The following is a 27,739-nucleotide window of genomic DNA, read 5'->3' as shown; positions in this document are numbered from 1 at the left end:
ACTAAAGCATGTAAGAGATTATGAAGGAGAAAGACACACACATGGCTTTGTGAGTGACAGCCCCCTCCTTTCAGTGAGTTAGGGTATTATGCATGAAGAAGCTCACTCTGTAATCCAACTCATAGCAAGGCTATTAAACTCTTCTCAAGTACAGTGCTTTTTAATCAAAGACTAATCTCTTCTAATTAATCAAACAGGTCTTTTCTACCATTCTGCAGCCTGAAGCTGTGAAACATTTTACACAGTTAATGAAATACAGTAAAGAACGTTCCCATTCAGCTCTCTCCCAAATCACTTCAAATTTAAAACAAGCAGGCTTTAATCAAGGAGGATTTGAACACTGACACATTTCATAGAGGGTCAAACGAGCGATCAAATCAAAATGACAAGAATCTAAGAGTTTAACAGAAGATTTCACAATTTAAAAAAAATGAAAATACATTTTCATCAAGTGCAGCTCATCAGCAGTCAGGAGGTTTGGTCAAAGCAATTTTACAATGTCGGAAAAAAAATCAAAGAAAGTCTTCTGTCGGTCATGAAATAAATCATTTACCTCTTTTTGTAATGACATCTGTTTGCTGTGAACCCCTTTAGTGAAGAGTAAATGATACATCTGCATTTTGCTAAAAAGAAATTCCATATTTTTGGAATAAACACTACAAACTGACAGAAATTAAGTAGAAACATTTTCAGCAGCCTCTTAGCCTAATCTATTTAGTTTGCATGACATGATTACCTAATAAAATACAGTAGCATCAACATTTTTCTGATATTGTTGTTCTGAAAAATGATGCATTCTGCTATAAAAGCAGCATTTTCAAAAACATCAAAACAGAGTACCTTCCATGAATGTTTGTATGATTCAAATTAAACAGCAATATTCTCAACAAAAAGTTTTTTTTAAGGTACAAAGTTTTTAAAGTAACTACAAAATATTTGCCTTTCAATGCACTGACACATAGGCAATAGAATTTGACAACACGTGCAGGAAATAAAACCTTTAAAAATGATGAAAAATAACAATTAACTGCATTTTGAACTATTCTAATTGACAAGAACACATGAAGTTTTTATCAACAGTGGAAAAAATGGCAAAAGTTGTTTTCACATCAATACATCCTCACGTTCATAAGGGTCATTTTGCTGTTAAATTAAGAAAAATATAAAAGAAATGGAGGCTTGTGGGCTGCATATAAACACAAAGGGCAAATAATTCTCCCAAAATGTCATTATGTGGAACATTAGCAATTCCTGGGGCTTATTCCATTGACTCAACATGAATCATAATACTAATGAACACCAACACAGTTTCTAGTTAATTCTCTCTAAAAGCTCAGCAGAGCCATCCATGCTGCTATAACTCAGCTCTGAACATTCAATCTGATCATCTAGTTTTTTTTCTCCAATTTAAACAATTCATTCCAGATATTGGTTTTCATCTTGGTGTGACTATAACTCCTCTGACATTCTGTGAACAGCAGTTTATAAAAAAAAAAAATCTCAGAACATCTTAAAAAATTGTCCGCAGTGATTTTGCACTTTTGATTGTGTGAATGTCAAAATCATTAAGCGTAATTGATGTTTCGCTAATAATCAGACATTTTGTAGCCCGCTGTCTCTTCCAGCTGCATGTTCAACAGTCTCTGTGACATTTTGTTCTATTCTTTACAGCTTACAAAAGCTCAAATGCTCAATATCATCTCATCTGTTGATGTAAACACACATTTAAAGGTTTCCTTTTTATATATTGTATAAATTGAACTTCTCAGAAAAGGTCTGGTTCCATGGGATTTAACTGGAGAAATATAGTATTTACTACTCTAACGGTTAAAAAAATGGAATAGAATAGGTAATATGCCCACAGAATCTTTACAACTGACCCCATTCAAGAATAACCGGAACCAAAGCAGGAAGATGAAAACACCCCAAAAAAGATTCTATATGAAAAAAAAAAAAAAGAAGGAGATGGAGATGGAACATGTTTAAACTGCAAATGATTGCAGTTTAACAAGACAGTGCAAATATGTGGATGAAATGAAGTAAAAGTGACAAAAATAAAAATTTAGGAAATAGAGTGCCAGCAGGCAGTGGATGCTGCTGAAAAAGAAAACGCGGATGCCTGGAAAAGAGATAAACACTTTGTAAAAGCAAATGGTAGAGGCTGATAAGACATGGAACATTTCACACTGGGGCCAAAAGCCAGACAGGACTTGATATGCGAGCCAGCTGGCCAGCATATGAAACAGACAGGCACCCAACCAGGCAGTCACCTGACTGCCCGGTCCTTCATTAAACCCACAAACCAACGACTCAATCAATATAGCATTTAAACATCCAAATTGTCACATAAAAGTTTGATGGCCACCACGGTTTCTCAGCCTGGGAGGCATCTATTCATGTGATTGGAAAGGAAAGCCATGGGAGGCACACAGTACAGACTTTAGTCAGTATAGTTCAATCAGTGCATTTATTAGGCAGTTAGAGCAATGATGATACATAATTTTCACATCTTTGGTCGGTGAGTGAGAATCATTATCTCCCAGCTCTTAAATTAAGAAGATAACTGGAGAGTTTAGCAGTCACCGAGAATCCAACCAATGAACGACCGACTAAACTGGCAACTCAGGAAATTTTCCCATCGTCTTTGTTAGTTGTCAAAGCCAGAAAATCATTGCAAATAAAAAATAACAAACACCTAGCTTCTAATTAGTCACCAATAGGGTTAAAGCTGCCACAACAAAGTGTTCCTGAAAAAGTATTTAAAATGTACACTATGATAGTCCTTAGATGTACTAATTTTTCTTATATAAACTGGCTCACAAATACTTTCAGATGGTAAAATCACTATAAGCTCAAGTGCATTTCTCTCAAACTGAGAGCACATATTTCTCATGCTGATATATTATGAATCAAGGCCCAATGAAAAGTCATCTGGTCCTTGACAGGCATCATTAGGAAAATACAGCCTGAAAAAAAAAAAAAAAATCCATGCATGGCGTATTATGCCGGGTAATTATTTATTTGGCAGAAGTCAAGCCAGTTATTCAATAGCTTGTGAAACCAACCTTACAGCAAATGCCTGAAGTTACATTTTATGGATGATGTCATCAGTCTCCGAAAATGTTTGTTTAAAATTACCCTTTTCTTCTACTGTCACCCTACTAATGAAGGTTCTAAGGTCTGTTTAGGTTCACTGTTATGTTTAATGCCATCATTTTGATAAATAGCATTAAAAAAGAAACAAAATGGAGTTTATTGTGAACAAACTTGACTAATCATTTCCAGAACAAGCTCACATGATCATCTCTCCACCACCGTGTTGGGAGTTTATATAAGTCTACTAGACAGATGTGCTGTGTTAAGTCTTCATTAAATATGAAGGGAAATGGAACTCAGACTGGAGTTGCGCTAAAGTCTGACAGGCAGGGAGTTGGGACTGGAGATTTGGGGCTCATGAACAATTTTTCTTTGTTTTCTTTATTTCCTCCAGGACATCACTGTCAGATCTTAATTGGATTTTTACTTTGTGTTTATGCTGTTGTTTCATCGGTTGAAGTGCGGAAACAACAATGTTTTCATATTATGTCCTTAAAAGTTGTTAGGAAGTTTTGTAATAACAGATAAAGAATATCAATACTACATAACCATTTGTGTCTTCATTAATAAACACATTTCTGATTAGCATGATCCAAACTTCCCTGGAGCTTGGTCCATTTTTTCTGCCCTGTAGTTCATCATTATTCCACTATGGGCAGCACTTTCCCTGCTCATTTGAAAATAGCTGCCTCCATGAAATCTCAAAAGCACTTTTGACGAGAAAAGTTTGCCAATTTTCTAAACTTTATGGTCAGAGCCCATTGCAATTTATTTTTTAAAACGACTACTAGCTGTACTAAAAGAAGGAACACATTGTTAATAACTAATTCTTTATAACACAGTTACACCATGTTGGATCAGATTTCAGACAAATTTGAGATAAGGTGCTTTTTTTCCTGAACAAACATGTCTTAGATGTGGTGGGCTTAATAGGGTTAAGATGATGTCACACAGCCACGGTGTACATTTTGCATGGATGAAAATTGGTCACACAGGAATATAAGGAAAAAGTCAGAAAAGTTTAGGTATTTACGTGGAATTTCACAGTTGTATCATAAATTAACCATGGAAGAAGTATGACAAAACCACGCAAAGAACACATACATCAACGTAAAACATGAATCATGCGTGATTATGTGTGCCGTATGCGCAATTTAAAAGCTATACATCGTGGTAAATGCGTGAAAAGGCTGTTAGACATAAATGAAACAGTAGTGAAAAGCCACAAATTTTTATATCATGCACAATTGCTTAAGATTTACTAAATAATTGTGAATGCAAAATGCGCAGAAACTATGTCACTCTCAACCAACTAACAATTTTGAACAGCTCAAAACCGAATTGCGTAAAGACCCGTCGGCTGAAACCCTTGACGGACATCTGGGCACATCAAAGAATGACGAACGCAACAAACATTTGAATCGGTCAGTTCAAAAGTCCAAGAGGTTTGTTTTTCCAGGAAATGATTTTAATTGCATATCTTAAAGGGAGGCTATACCAAATGATTAATACTTTATCCAGATTTAGCACCAGTTCATAGCCTACAAATGCTATAATATGAAGCGCCTCACTTTTATAATTTCAGAGGACTAGCAAACTAAAGTCTCTGGACTTGGGCCCTTCTTGAATTAACCTTTGTGCTATCCTATGACCCCACCCTTACATTGATGTGTTATTCCTAACATGACAAAGGTGGATAAAGGTGGAAAGATTTCATGTAATTCATGGGCACCAGTGAAGATCACAAATCATTGAAGAAAATAGGTTCAGCGCACTGTCTTGTGGGGTCTAGATGACCCAACTCCCAATGTTAAAGTGCCTAGGATAGCACAAGGGTTACACATGTTGCCATATTGGATAAAGTGCTGCCATCTATGGGATAAAGCTAGACCCATGCAAGAGAGGTCCAAGTCCAGGAATTTTGAACTTAATGCATTTTAAATGTCAAGCATAATCAATTCATTACAACGGACTTGGGACTTTTTCGCACATCAAACAGCTTTTGATGGAGGACTTTTGAAGACCATAGAACATATATCTCTCTTTTGAAAAATTGTGGACTTGGGCCCCTTTTGAACTAACAGATTCAATTGTGTATGATATGAATATCATGCATGTAATACGAAAGACCAAAAAAGACATGTAGAAAAAGCGCAAAATGTATATATTGGTTGTGTGAAATAACCATTAAAATACCATGTTTCAACCTCTGACACTTGACTTGATCTCGCCAAAAGGGACTTCTGTGCTCTACTCAAACATTTCCACTTTGGTTGTGGAGAAACTAGTCATACAAATGTTTCTAAATATGGTATACTGTTTAGTGCTTTTCTAATTTTTTCAGATGAAGTGTTCATAAAGTTTTTGTTTTGTTTTCCAAACGAGAACTGCACGGTCTGACCCGAGAATGAATAATTGACTGTCTGTTAACACAATAAGGGAATATTTTGTTCAAACAAATTTCTAAACCCCCTTGTTGCCTGAATATATTTACAAATAAAAAAATCAAAAAAATCTTGAGACCTGGTTTAAATGGTAAGTTTTGCGACATTTGATTTTGAAGGGGTAAAATATTTTTGATGGTATTAAGAACAGCCATAAAACTCAGAATGGCCTCTCGATATTAAGTAAAATGTGATTTAGGATGACTTCTTCTGTTTTGTTTTGTTTCCAGCTTCAGTCAAGAATTCCCAACACGATGAAAACGCTTCTCTACTGAGCTCTTCTTTCTCTAAAACCCTCTGAGACGGACAGGAATAGCAAAGGAAAGTTGACTGAGCAGGCATGACTGAGTAGATTTACAGAATGACAGTGCATAAAAACGAGGAGGGGGCATCAAAAGGTGAGGGCAGCAATAGAAAAGACTGACTTGTGGTGCAACAGAAAACCAGGAGGATGGAATTTTCATAAATGTAGTTGACATGATTGCTTCTTCTGGAAGTCTAAAGGAAGATAGGTAATGTCTGGGATTTCCTCAAAAGCCAAAAAAGAATTGTGTTTGCCACCGCTGCTCCACAGTCTGTTGATTTTGTGTGGCCAAATGGCAAATCTCCACACAGGCCAAAGATTCTCTTGGAGGGTATATCGTCCAGCTGTGGATTTTCTCATGGGAGACACAGAGGGATGGAGTCAGCGGAGTCAGTCAGAGGAAGCCCAGGCTCAAAATATCTCCCTTTAATTCTTTCCCTACAGCAATGTCACTGCAGTTCAACCACCTTAAAAGCAACCAATTATATCAAAAATAAAAAATCTCATTTAAAACAATAAAAAAGACAAAAACAGAGAAACACAAACAATCCTGGAACAGAGTCATTGTCTGTCTGGCTGCTCTGTCTTTTCCAATTCAGGTGAGCCTGTGTCTCTCAGCAGACCCGGGATCAGTGTCACAGCAGAGGCTTCCTCGCCATCAGAGGCTGCAAAGAGGAGGAGGTGACTGAGCTAATGTTAGTCAAAGCCTGCCGAGGTCACCATCCACAGAGAAATATGTGATGAGCGCAGGAGTGAAGGGATGAAAAACAGATACAAGAGGTCAGTGGAAGAGAAACAAGTGAGAAGAAACGGAGATGAACGTGAGTTTGGAAAAGCCACAAGACAGACAGTCAGAGGTCAACAGAACAGAGGAAAGAAAGATCGCTTCAACTAATGTCATGCATCTAAGAGACAAACATTTCTGTGCTTCCAGAATACAATAGAATAGATCAGAAGAGTCTTTTACTGTCATTGCAACAGTACAAGAACAGGTAAGGTGGTCCCTCACTATTTTGCGGTTCATCTTTCATGGTTTTGCAGTTTCGTGGATTTTTAGAGTGATTTTGTATGCAACTTTTATTCCTTGATGCACATTGTGTTCTGCGTCCTGATTGTAAATCTTTGTCAATCAAGCTCCTCCAACCCATATCTTCTGTATGCATTAATTTTGCCAAATCTTCATAAATCTTCAATCACAATCAGATCTTTGATTTCATGCTATAATACTTGACTTTTTTAAACAAGAGAGAAAATTAACATTGATCTACCTTAGAGTCCCCTCTTTCAGACAAGCATAATAAATCATAAAAAATCCCAGACTTTAATATATATATAACATATTTATAATTATATTCTGGAGGTATCCCATAAGTTAAGAGGCTCCAGTTTGTGCATTAATCAGCTGTTATTGTTGAGACAAAGAAAAACAAATCTTTTTTTGTGTGAAAATTGAGTGTTTGGCTGCCATCTTTATAGACCCACTCTGAACATCTTTTCATTTATTTTCAAAGTGCTCCCACTGATCTTTTAATTATTATTATGCCAAAATCAAAAAATCTGTGTAGTTTTCTGGGACATAGTTTCTGCAGAAGGGCAGTAGTTTATTACAAATTCCCCTCTGAGTTGTTGGCAAGACCATTGGCACAGAATAAACCCGCCTGCTTCCAGTCGTTTACATGCTGTCCCCCCAGCTTACAACCTCTCACACCCCCAACCTAACATTAGCGGTGCAACAAAAATGGCGAGCAACATTGGAGCCATCCAACCGTACAGTTTTAAGCCAGATGCCAGTTCAAACGATGAAAACAAAGTCGTACGTAGATCTGGTCGTCTTCAAGTGGATGCATCAGAATGAAGTATAGCAGGGAGCTTGTGGCTTGCCGTGGTAACTTGTACAACAAACCTAGAAGCTTTTTCCAATTGCATTTTTGTCTGCCCCTGATTCACAACATTCCGAATAAAGAAATACTCAGATTTTGAGCTCAATTTTCTCTACATACGGTATGTCTTCCACCATCAGAAAAATGCTACAAGAACATGTTAAAAAAACACTATTTCCATCTGAGTGGGTCTGTAACAATAGCTGTCATGTTAGATTTGTCTAGAAATAAATGTGCTTTTCTTAAAGAGGTGATCCTGAGATGCATTTTTTTGGCAAATTTGGTGCACACTTTGTCTGAAATATCAACCAATCCAGCCCTGCTATCTGCCTTTTTATCAGATTTTAACAACAGACTGTAAACAGTTTTTTCAAAGGCAGACACACTCTATTTTCTAATGACAATATTTATTTAACTTTTAAACATTTGTACATTTGCAAGTGTTAGCAGAAGTTGGTCCAATTACATAAATATAAGCTATGGATTTCTTTGTTTTTGGTCACATTTTCTAGTTTGCCGGACAAGTCAACGATCCTTGGCTTGTTTTATCTCCAGGCTAAAATTAGCTCCCTGAATTGCTTTTATTTGCATCCTTTAACAGGCCTAATTTGGTTAGACTGATTACATTTACAGAAAAAGGATGGTCACCATAAAAGGTTGCAGATGGGTGAAGTAAAATTAAATGTAGGTAGCGGGTGGGTACAGATCTCCTGATTTGCCTTTTCATTTGTCCAAAGTTTATGGAAAAAATAGGAATAATTAAACTGGACTGCAGAGCCATGTTTTCAGGGAAGCTATTAGGAAAAACTGGACTGAGGTCACTTCCAAATGTTGATTTGAGGTCAGCGTTAGATTTGCCTGCTAATGAGACATTAGTTTAATCATCCAGCTGGACAAGTGCCACCCCCCTCATGGCTGTGCCAGGAGAGCTCTCGTCAACTCGTACAGCTCATCATTGCCAGTCTGATTTTGTCTTGTGTGCTAATAAGACTATGCAGTGAGACTCCTTAATGCACTTCTTCCTCTGTCTATTTAAATCTGAAAGCAGCATAAATAGAAGCAGCCTATAGCTTAACCTAAAGGTTAATCAGTTGTTGCATTTTAAACAATCAACTGTGAAAAGTGGAGTTTACATGTTATTTATCTAGCTTCTGTCTGTGAGTGTGCTTTTGTGTCTGTTTTAACTGACTTTCCCTTTTTGTTTCTTTCTGTACCAATTTAAAACCCTTCTCCCCTTTGATCATCTTAAATATCCACTCCAATGAAAATTGTGTTTTTGGTGTTTTTAACAGGTTTTTGTGGCATTTTTCTGATGATGGAATACATATATAAAGAAAACCAAACTTAAAATTGCATTTCTGTGTATTTGTTTATTCAAGTAGTTGTGAATCAGGAGCAGATGAAAAAAATGCCATTTAAAAAAAGGGCTATTTGTGGGAGGGCCACAAGTTTCCTGCTCTGCTTCATGTGTCCATTTGCAGACCAATAGATCCATGTACCACTTTGTTTTCCTTTTCTGAGCTGGCATCTGGATCAAAACTGTACGGATGGATAGCTCCAATCTTCCTCACCATTTTTGTTACATCGGTAATGTTACATTGGGGGATGAAGGGCTCAGCAATTCTTTTGACTAAAAATGACATAATCATAATTAAAAGAACACTGGGAACACTTCTAAAAATAAATCAAAAGATGGAGTGAGTCTTCAAAAGGAAAACAGATAAACTGCAATTCTTACCAGTCTGTTTCATTTGACACAGTTATTGTAGCATATCCTGTTATTATCCATTGTACACATCAAATGTTATGAACTGAAAACATACCAATGAGTTCTAAGTGCCAAGCTAATGAAATGAAAACATCACTAGCTAAATAATGCCAGATTGTCTGGTGGAGTCAAAGAAACAGATATATGCAGCAAATATTCACACAAAACAATTTAGAAGATAACATCTGTAATTGAATGCTGATCATTATTCTGGTTTGTTACCCTAAGTGTTGAGCATATTCCATGTCTACATAAAGCTTCATTTAACTTGTAACAGTGTGCACTTCTATGTTGATTCCAATAATTTATATTTGGAGACAACAACCTTCATTTGTCTTCTAATAATTAACCTATTATGAATGTATATCAATAGATTGCTTCAATTTCTTAAAAAAGCACCATATTTTTCCCAAGATTTTATACAGATAATCCAGGAAAAGAAATCTCAAAAAGTGAAAATCAGTCTTTTGAATCCTAAGTCAGTTATCTTGTGAAACAAAAGCTGTGAACTGAAGCTTGTTTCTCCCTGGGCTATGAAAGCTAGCAGCTGGACACATATTAAAAAGAAATTATGTAAATTAGTGACACATTTTTCTCAGAATAACACTTAATGGCACAACGCTCCTGTTACAGTAATGTGAGAATTTCCTTTTTGTCATCAAGCTGGTGTCATCGAAGACCAAGCTCTGACAGTTTTCTAACAGAAACTGAATTAAAACTGTGGGTCACAGTTAGAAAAATTTACAGAAACTGTTTTGAAAGGAAACTGTGTCACAAAATGTTTGGAAAAAACAAAAAAAATAGAGGGAAGTTGCATCAGTTTATGTGGGAATTCCTGCAACTGTTGTGAGAAATTTGGAAAACTTCCTTGGAAATTCCATTTGCAAGCAGTCACGGCCCAGTAAGAAACCACCTCAAACAAGTTTTTATCAAAGGCGCTGGGACACCTCTGTCATGTCATCTCACTGGTTTGAACCTCTGAGAGGCTTGTGCTGCTGAAGTAGGAAGGAAGGCATTTATAAAAGCAGCAATGAGTCAGATGAAGGAAAATGCCGTTTTGAGCTGAAGGAAATTTAAATCTAAGCACACTCTTCTAAACTACGGGAGCAAAGCTTGAGTGAAAGCTGAACGAATAGGAATTGGAAAATGTCAAAGTGAAAAATGTGTTTCCTGATTAAAACAATCGTACATCCCCAAAGACTTTCAAACTTTGTCATCAGAACATTTCTACAGCTTACTAAGCTGCTCATAAAACTACTTATCAAAGATAATTTGGTCTCAACCAGCTTCAGTATGGCAGCATTACTGCAGAATGAGTCCAGGTGGTGCAGGAGATTCATCAAATACAAGCCCTGCTGCAGCAAAGGAGCAGAAAACTCATCTCAGGGCCTCGAGACACGCTACTTTAGAAATAAACTGAATTGAAAAGAACAAATATTATTGAACAGCTCCAATCAAAAATAAGTCTTTTGAAGACTTGTAACATTTGATATTCTCCATGAACATAAGGTTTCCTTAGATAGATGAGAAAAGTGAGAAAATTCTTGAGAAAAATTCTGAGAAAAGTGATAAATAAACTAAAATAGAATTGGCATGATCTATTTACAGTGAAGACATGCCTATTTACAGCTTAAGTATGGTATTTCACCACAAAAAAATGTTTAAAAAAAATCAAGTCAAGAATCTCAGCAACAATACGATTTTTCACACACAGTGCTCGGATTTTGTGCGAATGTTTCAGAAAAAATTTTGAGTCAATTTAGATCATTGGGAACTGCACCGAAATGTGAAAAGTCTTTGTCTACAAAGGCTAAAACATCATTTTAAAGAGGACTGAGTTTAAATGTGTCCATGTCTCCTGGATAGAGTGATAACATAATAAAGAAATGATTATTTCAAGTTACTTGCTGCCTAAGGTGCTTCTACAAAATCAATTGAAAGTCTCTACTTAATTTGTTCCAGTCTGTATCTGCAGCTCTGCAGAATACCATACTGCTGAATGCCATGTTACCTTCTTCCTCCAAGGGAACATTTCAAAACATTTCAAAACATGAAGCTATCTCCTGCTGGGTTAAATCTTAAAATCAAAAACATCTGCTTTCTTCTTAGTAAATTGATTTTTGGTTATGTTTTAAAATTCTAAAAAATGTTTAACCTGCTATATGGACTACATTTATCTCCAAAAGAAAGTTTTGTATCACAAAAATGTCTTAAATATTATTTCCATATGTCGATAATGATCAATTTTTTTTCTGTATGTTATCTCCCAAACTTTCTCAGAGGGATGTTATTGTTGTTGTGTTTTTATGCTTTTACTTATCTTTGTACTGTGAGGTGACCTTGAGTGTCCAGAAGGGCGCCTTATAAGTAAAATCTATCATTATTATTATTATTATTATTAGTTATTCACATTTTTTGCATTTAGCTCAATTTAGATTTATATTTACATAAATAAAAATGTACATAAATTCTGTAAACAGGTGAGAACAGTTGCTTGTCTGATCTGAAGGCACAGCTTTTGCCATATTTACAAAAACATTGAAGAAAATGAAGAAATCACAGTGTACATTACCATGATTGTTGTCACAACAACAGTCCGGTTTTCCATAGCTGAGCTGTCATTTAAGAGAGAATTCTCGTTCTGGACCAACACAAGTTTGTCAATGTCGTTCCAGTAGCCAATCTAGAATGTTCAGAATGAGAGGAGAAAAAGAACAAGTCGATGAGAAGAAAATGTAATTCAGAAAATTCAAGTAAATGGAAAATGAAATTAAGAGCAACACAGAATGATAAAGACTATAGGTAAACATAAATATGTCTAAATACTGAGTAAATCTCTGATACTTAACACTTGATCTGTAAATACTTCACCACATATGTATAATCCAAAAAATACTAAATCACATTCGAGAATAAGCCATCTTAAGACACAAAAATGTTCCTGCCAGTTTTGACTGATCTTTTTGAAAATAATAAAGTATTGTGGGTCTGACAACAATTACAAAGTTCCTCTTAATATAACCACATAAAGGAAGTTTGCACCTAAAGCCTTAGTCACCTGCACCCATACTGGGGGTGCTGCAGTTTTTTGGCGTGTTAGGACCCGTGGAGGGTCGCAGAGAGGAGGTCGCATCTTAAGGGGGAGCGCAGGTGCGTCTTGCAGTTCCCTTGAGGTTCATACAGCCACCTTAAGGGACGTCATGAAAATGGAACGTACCATTGTCGTGCATGTGGTAAGTTTATCATGAAGTAGTCGTAAGGATAAGGACGGGTGATGCAGTCGTACGTTGCCCTTACGCCAAACTCTAGTTGTTAGTAAGGTGCGAATTCTGACTCCTCACTGACCGTGTGCAAATGTTGGACGAACGGGGTGTGCACGTGATACGTAAGTGCCTGTAGGGCTCCTGTAAGATGCCCACACAAACTGCACTCTGTCTAATTTCCTCATTTTTTAACAGTCAAACCGGACACACGCATGATAGATGCTGGAGCAGTACTGACGGGCTACCTGTTGAACAAATAAAAAGTCTGTACAACACGCCTGCATCTCAATTACTTCATCCCTACTTACTGTTACGAGTTGCATAAGAGCTCACTACGACCTATAGCCCGCTGCATGTTCATATAAAAAAATGTGCTTGAACATTTTCGCCTTACAGGCTCACCTAGCGGTCCACAACTTTGATGTTTTTTGCGGGTCACCTGTGTGCCCCGTACAGGTTAGCCCGCAGACAGCCCATATCCACCCGTAAGGGCGGTTAAGACTAAGACTTTAGTTTTGGTCGATTCTGCAGAAAAACCACAAAGAAGTTCCTAACTTTGCCTTTTCTGAGTATCCCCAGTAACATTTTGAAATACTTTTCAATACTTCTATAACCGGTGATACTTAATGGAGTTATTTAATTGACTTATGAGCAACACTTTATATGCATTTCCAGGTAATTTTTATTATCAAAGGAGCTGTATTCAAAGTAATTCAGTGAATTGTTTTCCAAGCCTGAAACTCTGCTTGACACCCAGACAATGCAGCTTACACCCTTCACCCTTTCTTTTCCTGAAAGGTGCTGAAGGCTCTTCAAAAAGCCCAGAAGTGGACTCGTGCTTTGTCTCAGATGTCACTTGAGTGATTTAATAATTCACAAACATGGTTTATGTTTAGCGTCATCTATTTAGAGCCGCAGCCACTGTGCTGCCTGAACACAAAAGAACGCCAATCAACATTTTTCCCCATGGAAGCGTGATCACCGTCCTCACTGTTAGCTTTGTGTAACCACTATAGCGACTCCACTTTTCGCACAAAGGCACGGCAAATCTATTTCCATTGGTTGACAGTAAAGAAGTGCCTTCACATTCAGAGAACTAAAGTACACTTTAGCGCTCTCTGTGAAGAGCAATATCTTTAAATATTTACAGCTTGGCACGCTCATATCATGGGGCGTCCCAGCCTGCGTTATCAGCCACACTCATTGTGCCAACATCAATCTAAAATATAAAAATAAAATAAAACTGTTTCCCATGAGTCTTTGTGGCTCCAGTACCCTGAATCTATACATTATTTAAGGTCAACTCATACAATTGTGCCATATGTGGGAAAACAATCCACCTTAAAAGCTGTAGGAAGCTGCTAAGTGTCACAGTTTGACACAACGTTTTATTGTTTTAATTAAATAGCTGTAAGAAAAGGACAGTGGTTTCCCACAATGTCCCTTGCTGGACTTAACAGAGTTTAGTTCCTGGTAAAACCTGATGCAAAAAACAACAACATTTGTTTCATCATGGAACCGTTATTCTCACAATGCAGATTTACAGAAATCCAAATAAATCACATCAGTTCAGGAGCATCTCTTGATGAAATACTCAGGTTGCAGCCTTTGACACATTGGCAATTTAATATAGTTGTAATTGAAGTTAATATGTGTGCTCCAACATAACATGCTTATTCATGGCCATTAATGTGAAAGTCCTGACTGATTCTACTTCCTGCATCAGCAGATCTCCCAGGTAAACTCTCTCAGTAGAACTTTAATATTAAATGTTTGATTGAGTGACTATACTTCATTGTTTAAGTTGCTTTTAAAAATCAATTGCCTGTAAATAATTTTAAAATTGCCTTTTAAGAATAGAAGATGTACATGAAGATCAAAGGAAACATGAGACAAGGGACAAAGGACAATAGAAATAGACAAAACAGAATGAGATCACTGCAGCTAATTTCCCTTTGGAACAATAAAATAAATAAAAAAATGCATGCAAAGAATCTTTAGTGCATCCACATTACTGCCAAAGGAACACTAAAAATGTTGCAACGTTGCATTGTTTTTCATTATAAGAGCTGCATGTTGGCATTCTTTTAATATGTACATCCAGACACAATTCTTAAATAAATGACGAAAAAAAGGTAAACAAAAACTCTGTCTTTCATGTTGTTTCTGATTTTTTACAGAAACGGGTATGTTTGACATGATAAATGATCTTGTTTTGAAGCCATAAAAGGAACATACCTTTCGTGGCCCATTGCTTCTCAGTTCAAACACGTCCATGGTGTAATTCACTCTTCTTCCATAGTGGTCAAACTGAATATTTCCTGTCAGGCCCTGAATCCGTACCTGTATTTAAGGTAAAGATCACAGTAAGAACCTAAATCATTAAAACTACTCGTATATTTTTAAATTAAAAAATATTTTTCAAATGAAGCAGAAAAACATTTATTTCAGCCATGAAATAATACAAAAGTTGAAGTACAGTAAAGGACACTTTCAAACGACTGGATGGAGCTCCAAAAGTCACACGTACAGAAAAAAGCGACTCAAGTATGAATGGAAATGGTAACAGTAATGTTTGGCTGCAGCAAAAGGCAGTTTGTTGATCAAAAGGCTGCAGATTTTTGTGTGTAAAGTTTTTCCAGCTTCCTTTCAGACATTTAAAAAATTGGTGCAAAATAGCACCAGAAATTCTGTTCCATGTTTGATATATTACATCATCAGCTCAACGTTGCATCTACTCAGAGAAACGGCCATAATGAGTATCCATTAACAGAAACCTAGGATTGTGCGTCTTTTTTTACTGGATAAGCCTGAGCAATTGGTTAGCATGTGACACAAAACTTGTTTTTTGAGAACCTTGACAAGTTTGCATGTTTTAAAGCCCATGAACCAGTGGTAAATAAGTCTGTATAGGTCTTTAACATCTTCAAGAGTCAAATTTACTCTAACCCCAAATCCATGTGGTTGTTTTTGACCAAAAAAACATTTGGTTTTTGACAGCAACAGCTGGATATCTGCACAGTAGCAAAGAGTGAACTAAAGCAGCAGAAAAAAAAACGCTGATTCCTCAGACGCACAAAAGAGGTGAAGCTGAAACAGACTCACATCCAGTACCTGAAAAACACTAAAGATCCTACTTCTAAAGGGGAAATTAGCATTTAAGAAACGACATAAACTGTCCTATCATTGTCTGCTGTCCCTGCCTGCATGGAAAGCTCCTGCATTTACAGAGTGCTTTATTTGGGCTGAACAAACACACGAGGTGTTTTGTTTTGGAAGACACAGAAGAGAAGACGGAGGATTAATTAAATGAAAGGGACTTCTTATGTGTTGGTTGTTAACTTAAATGATCCAAGAAGAGGTTTCAAGATTAAAGAAAATTATTCATTAGTAACAAGTGTCTTTTCCAGATTATAGTATTTAGATGACAATGGATTATTAAAAAGTGCAGTTATTATCTCACTAATATTTAAAATACATATAGAAAAATGCATGATCTCTAATTGTTTTTAGACTCTGTTTGTGTCAATCTCAGTTCTGACCCTCAAGGTTTTCTGTATGATGAAACCAAATCACATCAGTACAAAAACATATTAAAGATCACAACTATTAAAAAAGCGAAAAAAGAAAAAACAACTTTACATTTTAGAAACAAAATGAAATTTCAGAAGCCAGAATGTTAAAAAAAACACAATACCAGAAAAAAAAAAAAAAAAAACTACAAAATTTTTTCTAAAAAAAAATAATATAAAAAAAAGGAAAGGTATTTTAGCTTTGAATTATTGGACATTGCTGATTGGATTATGACGTTTGTTCATTTTTTCAACAGGAAGTTATTTGGTGTGGCGATATCTTCCAACAGAAGATTTTTCTTTATTCTTCTGGCCACAGCTAAGCTCAGTGATGGATCAATCTACTCCAAACCTACCGCAGTTCAGGCGAAACATACTTCAGCTTTCCCTCTTCTTCAGAACTCATAATTTCATCAGTGATGTCCCATAATGCCTAACTTTTCCAGTTTCTTTTTTTGTTTTTCAATTTTTTTTACATTGTTTTATTATTATTATAATGTTATTTTCTGGAATTTTGTTTTCATTTCTAAAATGTAATGTTGTTTATATATATATATATATATATATATATATATATATATATATATATTAGTACCGCAATGTACCCCTGCATGTAATACAGATTTTTTAGCCGAATGACTGTGGCTCCCTATCAGGCGTCTGCAGTCAAGCCATTAGCTCTGCATTTAAATCAAGTGTGTGAGAGCAGGAAAAAGGAGTTAACAAGAAGGCAAGACCAAGATGGAGAAGCCGTGGGAGGTTTTTTCATTTCCAGAACTTAACACAACATTAAGCTGGAACAAACCTGCTTGAGTGCACGCTCCATGTCAATTCCTTGGTTCCAGGGAGCAGCAGGATTGGCTAGGCAGTCACCTGCGTTGCCACGACGACTGATGTCTATTTTCTGACGGCGAAGGGAGCGAAATGCTTCAGCCATCACCAAAACTCCATCATAAGTTAGAGATGAAGTATACTGTTGATGTAAGAAGAAAAAAGGACACAAAATTAGCCAAAATTTATTGAGAAAACTAATAAAAAAAAGTTTGATGAATTCTGCGTTACCAACCACTCAAGTGCTTGTTGATAATCAAATCAGGCACTTGTTGATACTTTATTTATAAAGCATTTTTACAGAATGAAAATAAACATTAAAGCTAAAAAAAATGATTACAAAAAATATATTTAAACAATCAGAATGCCCTCTAACCCCATATTATAAGGCAAACATATCAATCGGAGTAGAAACAGAAATTTTGCTTGTTGCTGAAGTTGAACAATTAATATCTCCTGAGTAAGTTTTCAAAGTAAAAGCAGATTAAACATGGACAAAATCAAACATTTTCTTCTGTGATCCCACAAATCCAACTAAAATATTAATAAACCAGCAGCTTTATTTAAAAAGAGCCAGCTGCACAGAGTTTTTTGAACAGCACTGATCATCAGAATAGCCTCAGACCAAAAAAATTAATAATAATAATATGTTATAAAAATGTAATGAAATAAAAGCTGTCATTTTCTGAGCTTGTTTTTTTAAATAAAGTCAAATATTGAAAAGTTAGCGCTGGTGCGTGAGAATTCTGGACTTTAAAGTCGATATAAACCAGCTTGAACAGTGTGCAAACATGCTCGCCATCATTTATTTGACATCAGTTGTTCACACCAGTTAACATCAATAACTTGAATAAAACCTTCCGGCATTTAATGCAATCATTGTTGATAAAAACGTCCCTCAGACACAAAGACTGCAGCTGTATGGTATTTAAATAGTGTAATTGCATAACTTCATTTATAAAATCTACTTTATTTGGAAGATTTATTTTTCTATAAAATTGACATTTAATTTTTTTTCTTCATTTGTGCTTCATACTTAGCTTGTATAGTATAGCTTTCGGAAAATAATATATTTATTTAAATGAGTGCACTGCAAATAAAATCTTGGACCAGTGACAAAGGCTGCAAATAAAAAAAATGGTTGAGACTTTATGAAGAACCTCAAACACATTCAGATGCTGTCAGATATGAACAAATTCATCATATCGTACATGGAGCTGCAGGAAGCTGCAGGGAATAACAAAACACAACAGCCCTACGCAGCCGGAAAACGCACACAGCAGCACACAGACAGAAGCAGTCAAACACGCAGCAGGCTGTCCTCACATCACAGAAGGAACTGGAAGAAGGATGAAAATGGGGGAAAAGAGGGGAGCTGGCTGGGATGCTTTCTACATCTCTGCAGGTAGTTTGTCACTTACTAAACTGCCTTGGTTCCAACCTCCAAACTAAGCCTACAGCAAATTAAAATACACTAAAAGACTGTAATGGAAGTGAGATGATACCTTCCTAGAAAACATGGTTTTCTTTTAAAATACTAGGTTTACTCTGTCGTATTACGCCAAATCCCAACATTATAAATAACTTAGTAAATGAACTACATTTCACACCCATTTAAAAGTGACAGGAGGAAAAAGTTCACTGGCAGGTCAGACTCATATTTTCCTGCTTCTGCATTCAAGTTCTTCTGTACACGAAATGACCTGGGGGGGGGGGGGGGGGGGGGATGCACACTGTAGGACAGCCTTCAGCCTTAAGATGCGTTCACCTTTGGGGGGGGGGGGGGGGGGGGGGGGGGTTCAATTGAATTTAAATGGAAATAAGAGCAGACTGAAAAACAGGCATTTTTGGAAATCCATGCCAGTCCCTGCAGCAGTGTTGAAAGGTGTGGAGATGCTGATGGCCCTGTATTGCTTTAAAGTCTCAGAACAACATTTTGCAAAAGCAATGATTAATTCCTAACCATGTGGTCATGCAGGCATTTGGAAAAATTATTTATCTGTCTGAATTTTAGCCATGTAAAAGGCCACAAGGACGTTTACAGATGTGAATAATAAACATTAACCAATTAACATTATTGTTCAAATAGAGATTTACATTATGCAGCGGGTCAGAAAATGAAAATACCAATTCATTGCTTTAAACCTTAACAATAAGGCAGTGTTTGTTTATGACCCAATGGTGGGTCTTGCACAAACAACATCTGACTGAAGGGGGAATCTTAAAGACCCACTCAGATGAAAATTATGTATTTGGTGTTTTTAGCAGGTTCTTGTGACACTTTTCTGATGACAGAGGACAAAAATTAAGAAAATTAAACCAAATGTAGCAGTTTTGAGTAATTCTTTAATTAAATTATGGTGATTCAGGAGCCATTTGAAAAAGTTCACACTTGTGACATAGTAATTATACTCCATGATCCATTCCATCCTGGCACATTCACTTGCAGACAAATAGATCCATATGTGTCTTTGTTTTCGTCGTCTGAGCTGGTATCTGGCTCAAAACTGTACAGCTTGATAGCTCCAAGACAGCAGATAGCTCTACATTTTTCTTGTACAGGTAATTTTAGGTTAGGGGGGTAAAAGTTAGTGGGGGAGCTTATGAAAACAGAGCTGTCAGCAACAGGGAAGACAAGGGGGAGTGGGGTTGCTCTGCGCCAACAGTTCTGTCCACAAGTCAGAGAAGAATTTTGAATGAACTGCTGCTATTGTCCTAAAGAATGATGCAGATTTTTGGGGGATTTTGGCTAAAAACATTACAATTATAAATAGAAAATCACTGTGAACATAGAGAAAATTGATCAAAAGATGATCAGAATTGTGACACTAATTTAATTTGTTTTTTAGTTGATATAAAAGCAATGGACAATAAAAAACGTGACTAAAATTAAGAGTGCTTTAGTCTTTAAAAAACATTAATTTATGAAGGAAAAAGTAAAGCAATTGAGCAAACAGGAACAGGGGTAAACAAAAGATGCAACGATTCACTTTCCTCAGGTTTCGGTTCAAACTGTGATTTTTGGGTCACAATTTTGTTTCAGTTTGATACATGATTTGTGTGTCACAAAACAACAAAAACCCCAAAACCTCAGATAAAGCCTTATAGCAATTTGCTAATTAACAAGCAAAAAACGAAGAAAAAAGGTTTTTGAATAAAAACATACTGACTTTGACACGTGTTTGACATTTTCAATGTAAACATCTGAAAATGTATAGGAGGCAACAGTTCACTTTCCCAGCAATTCAGTTCAATGGCATGATGTATATGCCACAGGAATTGTGGTATCTTTGGTTTTACCCTTGTACGGTGGCCCTGAAGTGCAAACCATTCAACAAATCACTCGATACAAAAACATTTTTAAGATCACAGCAACAATTTAAAAAGCAGTATTACATTTTAGAAAACAAAACAAAATTTCAGAAACCAAAACATAAAAAAGAAAAAAGAAAAAAAGATTTCAGAAAACAAAATTAATTTCCAGAAAAAAAAAGAAATATTACAAAATGAAAACATTTCAGAAAAAAAATAATTTCCAGAAAACAAAATGAAATACAAAAAAATGAAAACATTTCAGAAAAACAAAATGAAATATTAAAAAATGAAAAACATTTCAGAAAAAATGAAATATTAAAAAATGAAAAACATTTCAGAAAAAAATGAAATATTAAAAAATGAAAAACATTTCAGAACACAGAATGAATTTCCAGAAAACAAAACGAAATCTTCAAAAATGAAAAACATTTCCAAACCGGAAGAAGCAGGTACTATGGGACAACGCTGATTGGATGATGATGTTTGTCAATCATTTGAACTGAAAAGTATTTTAAATGAAGCGATGACGGATTTTATCGTCCAAACAACAATGTGCTATAATAATCCACGTATTTCCCATTTACATATTAAATCAAAAATGCAGCAAACAGATAATGAAGGTTTAAATTATTTTTTGAATATTTCGTCTGAAGCAGAACGGTCACCCGGAAGTAGTTTGTGTGGATGACGTCCGTTCTGCAGGTAAACAGAGAAAGGGACGGTAAAACGTTAACATAAACGTTAATCTTTGAATATTTAGCGGATGTGATGACAGAACGCACGCAGAAATATCAACACCAACCAGGTTTACAAATGTTTCGAAATGTCGTGAGAGGATTCTGTCTAAAGCAGCAGCTGCGAAGAAACGGGTGTTAAAGACGGCGCACATCAGGAATGCAGTCCCGTCATCCACAGATAAGGTATGGAGGCACATTTGTTTGATCTAATAAATGTAGCGTTAAACGTGATTTCTAGGTGGGTGTTTACAGACAGATCCAAGATCCTTCAGTCATACGTTAATGACAGGTTACCTCATCAGCTGGAGAGGGGGGGTCACGTGGGCAGGATTCTCAGACAGGTGTACCAGCAAAGCTGTCAGGTAAACTGCAGCAGTTTGTGTCTCAGAATAACATTTATGAATGCTTCTTATTCACACTATTAAGATCTGTGACTTTAGAGTGTGTCAGTGCACAGAAACATGACAGTAAATGACTGGATGTGCACATCATCAGACACGTCCAGGTGTGTAACTAAAGGTGGCAAAGTCTGTATGGTAAAAAAAATCTTTAAAAAAAAACATTTTAGTCTTTCAGGCAGAGGAGGAATACCAAATTGTTTTAGAATGTATTTTTTATAAGACTGAAATAATGTATTTTATTCTGAGTTTGGTGTTTTGACCCCTCCCTAATGAATTTCGGGTTTAACCCATTTTCTCCTAATTTTGATGAACTCAACTTTTTCCTGAATGAAAGATGAACGGCAGCTGATGTTTTTCTGTCAGGGATTTTTAATTTATTAATTTATCTCTGTCAGGGATTTCAATGGAGCTGGAGTCCAGTGCAGAGAAAGCTGCAAGCATGTACGAGCAGGAACTGGGGTCCCCTTACCTGTGCATCTTCCTCTGGATGTGATGCTGAGCAGCAATGTGGACAAAACTTCCCTGACATGACTCTTTTTGATATAGTTGTTAAGCACCAACAGACTTTCCCAGATGCATTTTTTCCTCTAATAAATGTGACTGACAGGTACGCTGAGTAAATGCTGAATGTAAACGTAACATTTGATTGACTGCATGAAGAAGCCCTTAAAGGAAAATCCACAACCGTTTCTTTGTTTCTGTTATTGAGTAACGTTTTCATGTTAAGTTTTCAATAAATATACTGCATTGCTATGAAACAAATTTGTTTATTTTTATATCCATTATTACAATCCTCACGTCAGCATTCAGTTTTTTCATTGACAAAAAAACATTTCTAAACAACAGCTTTGAAAATCAAACATCATCTTTGTTAATAAAGCTTTAAAACCTAAAATGGTAAACATGGAAAAACTCCTAAATGAAGCAAGCCTAATATGAACATTTTAAACTGGAGTTTTGCTTAAAGGAACATTAAGTTGTTTGGAGTTGTACAAGTGTTTGATGCGATTCCTCAGATGTGATTTCCAGATCATCAGCCCGACGCTAAAGCCAGGAATTGTGCTTCGTTTTTCACTCCCCACTGCATCATTTACAACTAATCAGGCTTATGCAGCAGGTTAAAGACGTTTTTTTAAAGGACCTGCAATTAAAAAAAAAAATAGATATTAAGGTTAAATAATATTTATTGATTACATTGCACATAAATCATGGTGACTTGCCTGTACACTGCACAAGATATGAATGACTAGTCTTCTTGTATTCCCATGTAGAGCTGCCATCTGTTCTTCTGCAGCACAAACCTTTCTGGAACTTCGCTTTGAGAAACTTCACCTGCAGAAATATCACATGTTAATTCAATTAAGTATTTTATAAACTTTTAAAGTTCATTTTTAAGTTTCAGTATATGTGTATATGCATGGTTCAAAAATATACAATGCACTTAAATATTATTTCCCATAAGAACTTGTTTACTGATTTCAGTCTTAAAGTCGATTTTTAGCAACACTGATGCCATATAATTACTGTAATTACTGTATAAATCACAGAATCAGGCTGGCTCGGAGCTTTTTCTCTCATGATGTCACCGAAAACGGGAACGGCTATCATGTGAAGACGGTTCGTCTCCATCGGGTTCCTTTTGCGCATGCGCAAGATAAAAAGAAATTATCTTTTCAAAGCAGCACTTTAATTAACATCCTAAAATTAACATCCTTAGAGACATGTGACTGACAAAAGAAAAGATCACAGAATTGATTCTTACCTGAAGATGATTGACAGCGTGAACCTCGCAGCCGTAGACATTAGCGCACAGCTTTCAAGGTAAAAGTGCTCACAAACTACTTCCGGGTGACCGTGTGTCAGGCGAAATGTTAAAAAAATAATTTAAAAGTTCATTAACAGTTTGCTGCAATTTTTATTTGATATATAAATGGGAAATACGTGGATTATTATGGTACATTGTTGTTTGGACGATAAAATCCGGCATCGCTTCATTTAAAATACTTTTCAGTTCAAATGATTGACAAACATCATCATCCAATCAGCGTTGTCCCATAGTACCTGCTTCTTCTGGTTTGGAAATGTTTTTCATTTTTGAAGATTTCGTTTTGTTTTCTGGAAATTCATTTTGTGTTCTGAAATGTTTTTCATTTTTTAATATTTCATTTTTTTTCTGAAATGTTTTTCATTTTTTAATATTTCATTTTTTCTGAAATGTTTTTCATTTTTTAATATTTCATTTTGTTTTTCTGAAATGTTTTCATTTTTTTGTATTTCATTTTGTTTTCTGGAAATTATTTTTTTTCTGAAATGTTTTCATTTTGTAATATTTCTTTTTTTTCCTGGAAATTAATTTTGTTTTCTGAAATCTTTTTTTCTTTTTTCTTTTTTATGTTTTGGTTTCTTAAATTTTGTTTTGTTTTCTAAAATGTAATACTGCTTTTTAAATTGTTGCTGTGATCTTAAAAATGTTTTTGTATCGAGTGATTTGTTGAATGGTTTGCACTTCAGGGCCACCGTACCCTTGACATTCTATAAGTAAAATAAAAAAAAACTTTTACATAGAAATACAAGTTTTTCACTGTAGCCTCCAAATTTCTACACGCCTACAAATGATAAATTGCAAAAATCTAAGCTTCTAACATTCTATCTCAAATTCTTTGAGCTTTTTCAAACTCTGATCATGCAATGAATAGAATGGTGGAGGAAATAAAGAAAATGGGTTTGCAGAAACAAGGTTTGATCATAGAAATGAAAGTTAGTTTGGGTTTCATTTATATCTCTGCTCGGTCACTATATTGGTTTATATCAAAATTCCCTTCAGATGTAAAAAGACAATTTGAGAAAAGTCTTATAGTTAGGAGGTTTTCATTGTGGGGAGAAAAAAGGATAAAGTTCTAAATGAATTCCCCCGTGTAGAAGGGATAAGTCCCAGTTGTTCCCGACAATGCTCCTCATGATGAGACCAGATTTTTACTAAGCCTACGGCTACCAGTCTGCCCCAGGCAAACTGAGCTCCGTTTTTACATTGCACAAATTAGCCAGGGGCAATTTGCAGGCATTTGTTGTCGCTAGAGATTATCTAATGTTCTGTTATGGTGCTAAATCATTCAAATGTTCTTTCCATGTTTGCAAAGGGGTATAAATAATGTTTGAGGCTGCAGCGGTGAGAACATGTTTGAATGCAGATGTTTACGGCCCTAAAAATGAAGATAACCAACAGCTATGTTGACTTTCAGTCAAATGAACTCTGTGTTTATCAGTCACAATAATTCACAAGGACTTTCCCTCAATTAACACGCTAAACATTGTGGAGGACAGCTGGTATCTCCTGTTAAAGATTCATCAGGTGAATCTCATTATTATTAACTGTGGTGAATAATATTAATAAAGATTATAACCAATTATACTTTGCTGTCTCTTTCAAGATGCATAAGGACATTTTGTTTCAACAGTCAAAGTAATTTTGAATCAATTATTTCCACAGAGTTGATATCTATCTCTATACTGCATTTTGTTTACATTGTATTTTTATCCATTCACTATCAATTATTAATATTGTTTTTATTTTTTTACATTAGGTTTTTACCCACTAATATTGCTATACATTTTTAATTGTTTATTTACAAATACCTATGTTCATGGACAGTATATACAGTTTATGTATACATGCCATATTTTCCGGACTATAAGTCGCTCCGGAGTATAAGTCGCACCAGCCCAAAAATGCATTATAAAGTAGAAAAAAACACAGATAAGTCGCACTGGACTATAAGTCGCATTTTGACAGGAAATTTATTTGACAAAATCTGAGACTAAGAACTAATAACTTTCACAACCTCATATGACACAATCATAGCAGACTGTTTATCTCATAATTTCACAGTAATTCTTTCTCATACTTATTTATTTATTCCTTTCATGAAGCATCATTGGCCAACTAATACTCTGTTTTCATGCTGTATTTGTAGAAACAGTTGTCATTTTTATTGCATTTCTGAATCTATGAAATCATTGTAAAATAGAATATTATGTTGTTAGCCTTCAAGATCTTACTGTAAAAAAAGGTTTGCTGATTCTCTGAGTCACTTAACATACTCTTAACACTTAACATACCTTATACATCAAATTTAGCCAGGAACATCATCTCTGTTCCTCACAAATGAACATAACAGGAGGGTTAACAATGTATTTATTTCAATTTATTTCTAATATAAGTCGCTGCGGAGTATAAGTCGCACCCCTTGCCAAACTATGAAAAAAATGGCGACTTATAGTCCGGAAAAAATGGTACATATATTTTTCTGTCTTGTAGCCCACCTTCCTCTAGGGCAGGGTTTTTCAACCTTTTTTGAGCCACGGCACACTTTAACCTTGACAAAAATCCCGCGGCACACCAGCATCCAAAAAATAGATAAATAAAAAAAAAGAAAAAGCTCAGTCTGTATTGATTTCCAGCCGCTCTGCAATCTCACATGCATTTTTGTGATAAATGTTGCAGAAAAAGCTGGAAGCTGCAGCTGTTTTTTCTAAAAGATGTATTAAAAATTAAGTTAAAAGATTCAAAAACTGTTTGATGTGTGTTCGTTGTTTTAAGACGTTAAGAGGAGAGACTCATTGTGCGCTAAGACAGTCACTTTACTGCATCATGGGAGATGTAGTGCCCGTAATCCGCCGACCGCAGAAAGACCAGCGTCTTTGAGCTTCATGGTTTTGTTCACTTGTTCCAGTCTGATACCAGATTGTGTGGAAAGCTACACCGCTAAAGACGAGCTTTAGCTGGTATTTTTGTTAGAACAGAGAGACTTTTTTGCGCTAAATCGAAACAAGGAAGTGAATACTTTAACCACTTCTGATTGGTCAGACTGATGACATGTGATTAAGCCTTCAAGAATGATTGGTGGAGACAGTTAAAGGGGCGGGACTTTTCCTTACATAGTTATAGCTGCAGCTAAATCGCGGTATCCCGTTATTGTTATCAAAATGTCTTCATTAGAATCATATAAACACAAAGAAAAAATAATTTTATGATATTTCATATTCTTAACTTCTCAGTGTTTTATCAGGGCCTGTTTGGATGAACAAAGAGCTGATTTCCTGGAGATGGTAATTGCTTTTAGATCAGTTAATGAGGGCAATTTCTCACGGCACACTTGACCATCTCCCACGGCACACTAGTGTGCCGCGGCACACTGGTTGAAAAACACTGCTCTAGGGTGCTCTGGTTCCCCAGAACCTGATGCAGATCTTGTTTGGCCGGTCAACAACTGAGCTGGCAGGACATGTGCTTCATTGTCTCTCATGGGTTATGAGGTAAGCAGTAGCGTTAAGGGTCTTGCTAAGGGTTGACAGGTTATAGGGTTAACAAGTTACTAGGGTTAATGGCAATCAAACCCTTGTTTCCTGCGTAACAGTCCTGCACTTTTACCAACTGAGCTCTGCCAGGCCTCTGGTCGTCCGCTATTCAGATACTCTGCAGGTATAATAAGATGGCCAAAAGAAGAGATACAGACCACAGCGGTTAAGACGTGAAAGCGTCTCACCATACATGAAGGAACTTTATGCTAGCTGCAAGGAAGGAGGCCGAGGACTAGTGATAAGATTATTTTATTTTGCAAGACAATTTTTCTTGAAGCACGGGTATTTTCACTTTCCTAAGATTCATTTTTGGCAGTGAAGAAATTACTGCAGTATAATGTTTTTAAAAGCTCAGCCGGCTTATTCACAGTTTATATATGTGGCTCCATTTGACTCCAGGTCACTCAACTTACCCTGTCATTAGCTGTGCTTAAAAAAGTGAGTGAGAGAGAATGGAGGACTGTATTTATAGAATAACGTATGAAAGGAGAAGGGACAGCAGTGGGGAGGGAAAACAGGGATAAATAATAAAACATGTAATGACACAGAGAGATTTTGCGGCGTACGCCTCGTGTGGTCTATAAAAGGGAAGCAGGCATTTGGAGAGAGGGGTACTTTTGTTTACCATGCAGAGCAGACATGATGATGGAAAAGTCTGCGGAATTTGCATGCATCACGCTAACCCTGACACGAATTACTGTAGATATCAGTCCTCTCACCTCTCCCATATTTTGAGGTCATGCTCTGATTCTCCGAGGAGCTGTGCCCAA

The 27,739-nt window shown here is 36.1% G+C and overlaps 1 protein-coding gene and 2 long non-coding RNA genes across 9 annotated transcripts in view; 1 reads left to right on the top strand and 2 right to left on the bottom strand.

Annotated features, from left to right (window-relative positions):
* Positions 1–27,739, bottom strand: part of gria4a (glutamate receptor, ionotropic, AMPA 4a) — a 218,384-nt gene that overhangs the window by 57,350 nt on the left and 133,295 nt on the right. For all 7 annotated transcript variants that reach the window (XR_013647093.1, XR_013647092.1, XM_023961797.2 and 4 more), the window contains 3 exons: positions 17,133–17,300; positions 14,994–15,098; positions 12,065–12,175 (listed from right to left, as the gene is read on the bottom strand). Coding sequence is in view for 5 of the 7 variants with exons in the window: in XM_023961797.2 (XP_023817565.1) it covers positions 12,065–12,175; positions 14,994–15,098; positions 17,133–17,300 (384 nt within the window). In the remaining 2 variants the exon portion in view is untranslated. The remainder of the gene's footprint in view (positions 1–12,064; positions 12,176–14,993; positions 15,099–17,132; positions 17,301–27,739) is intronic.
* On the top strand, positions 21,160–22,297 carry LOC144981443 (uncharacterized). Its single transcript, XR_013647095.1, has 2 exons — positions 21,160–21,393; positions 22,007–22,297. It is a non-coding gene; the product is annotated as an uncharacterized LOC144981443 (long non-coding RNA).
* Positions 22,608–23,472, bottom strand: LOC144981442 (uncharacterized). The gene is made up of 3 exons (XR_013647094.1): positions 23,374–23,472; positions 22,832–22,943; positions 22,608–22,752 (listed from the first exon to the last, which is right to left on the bottom strand). It is a non-coding gene; the product is annotated as an uncharacterized LOC144981442 (long non-coding RNA).

This window comes from Oryzias latipes, chromosome 13 (genome assembly GCF_053564925.1).
Source record: "Oryzias latipes strain Hd-rR chromosome 13, Olatipes_Hd-rR_3.1".
Lineage (NCBI taxonomy): Eukaryota > Metazoa > Chordata > Actinopteri > Beloniformes > Adrianichthyidae > Oryzias > Oryzias latipes.
This window is presented reverse-complemented; position numbering and strand designations above follow the sequence as displayed.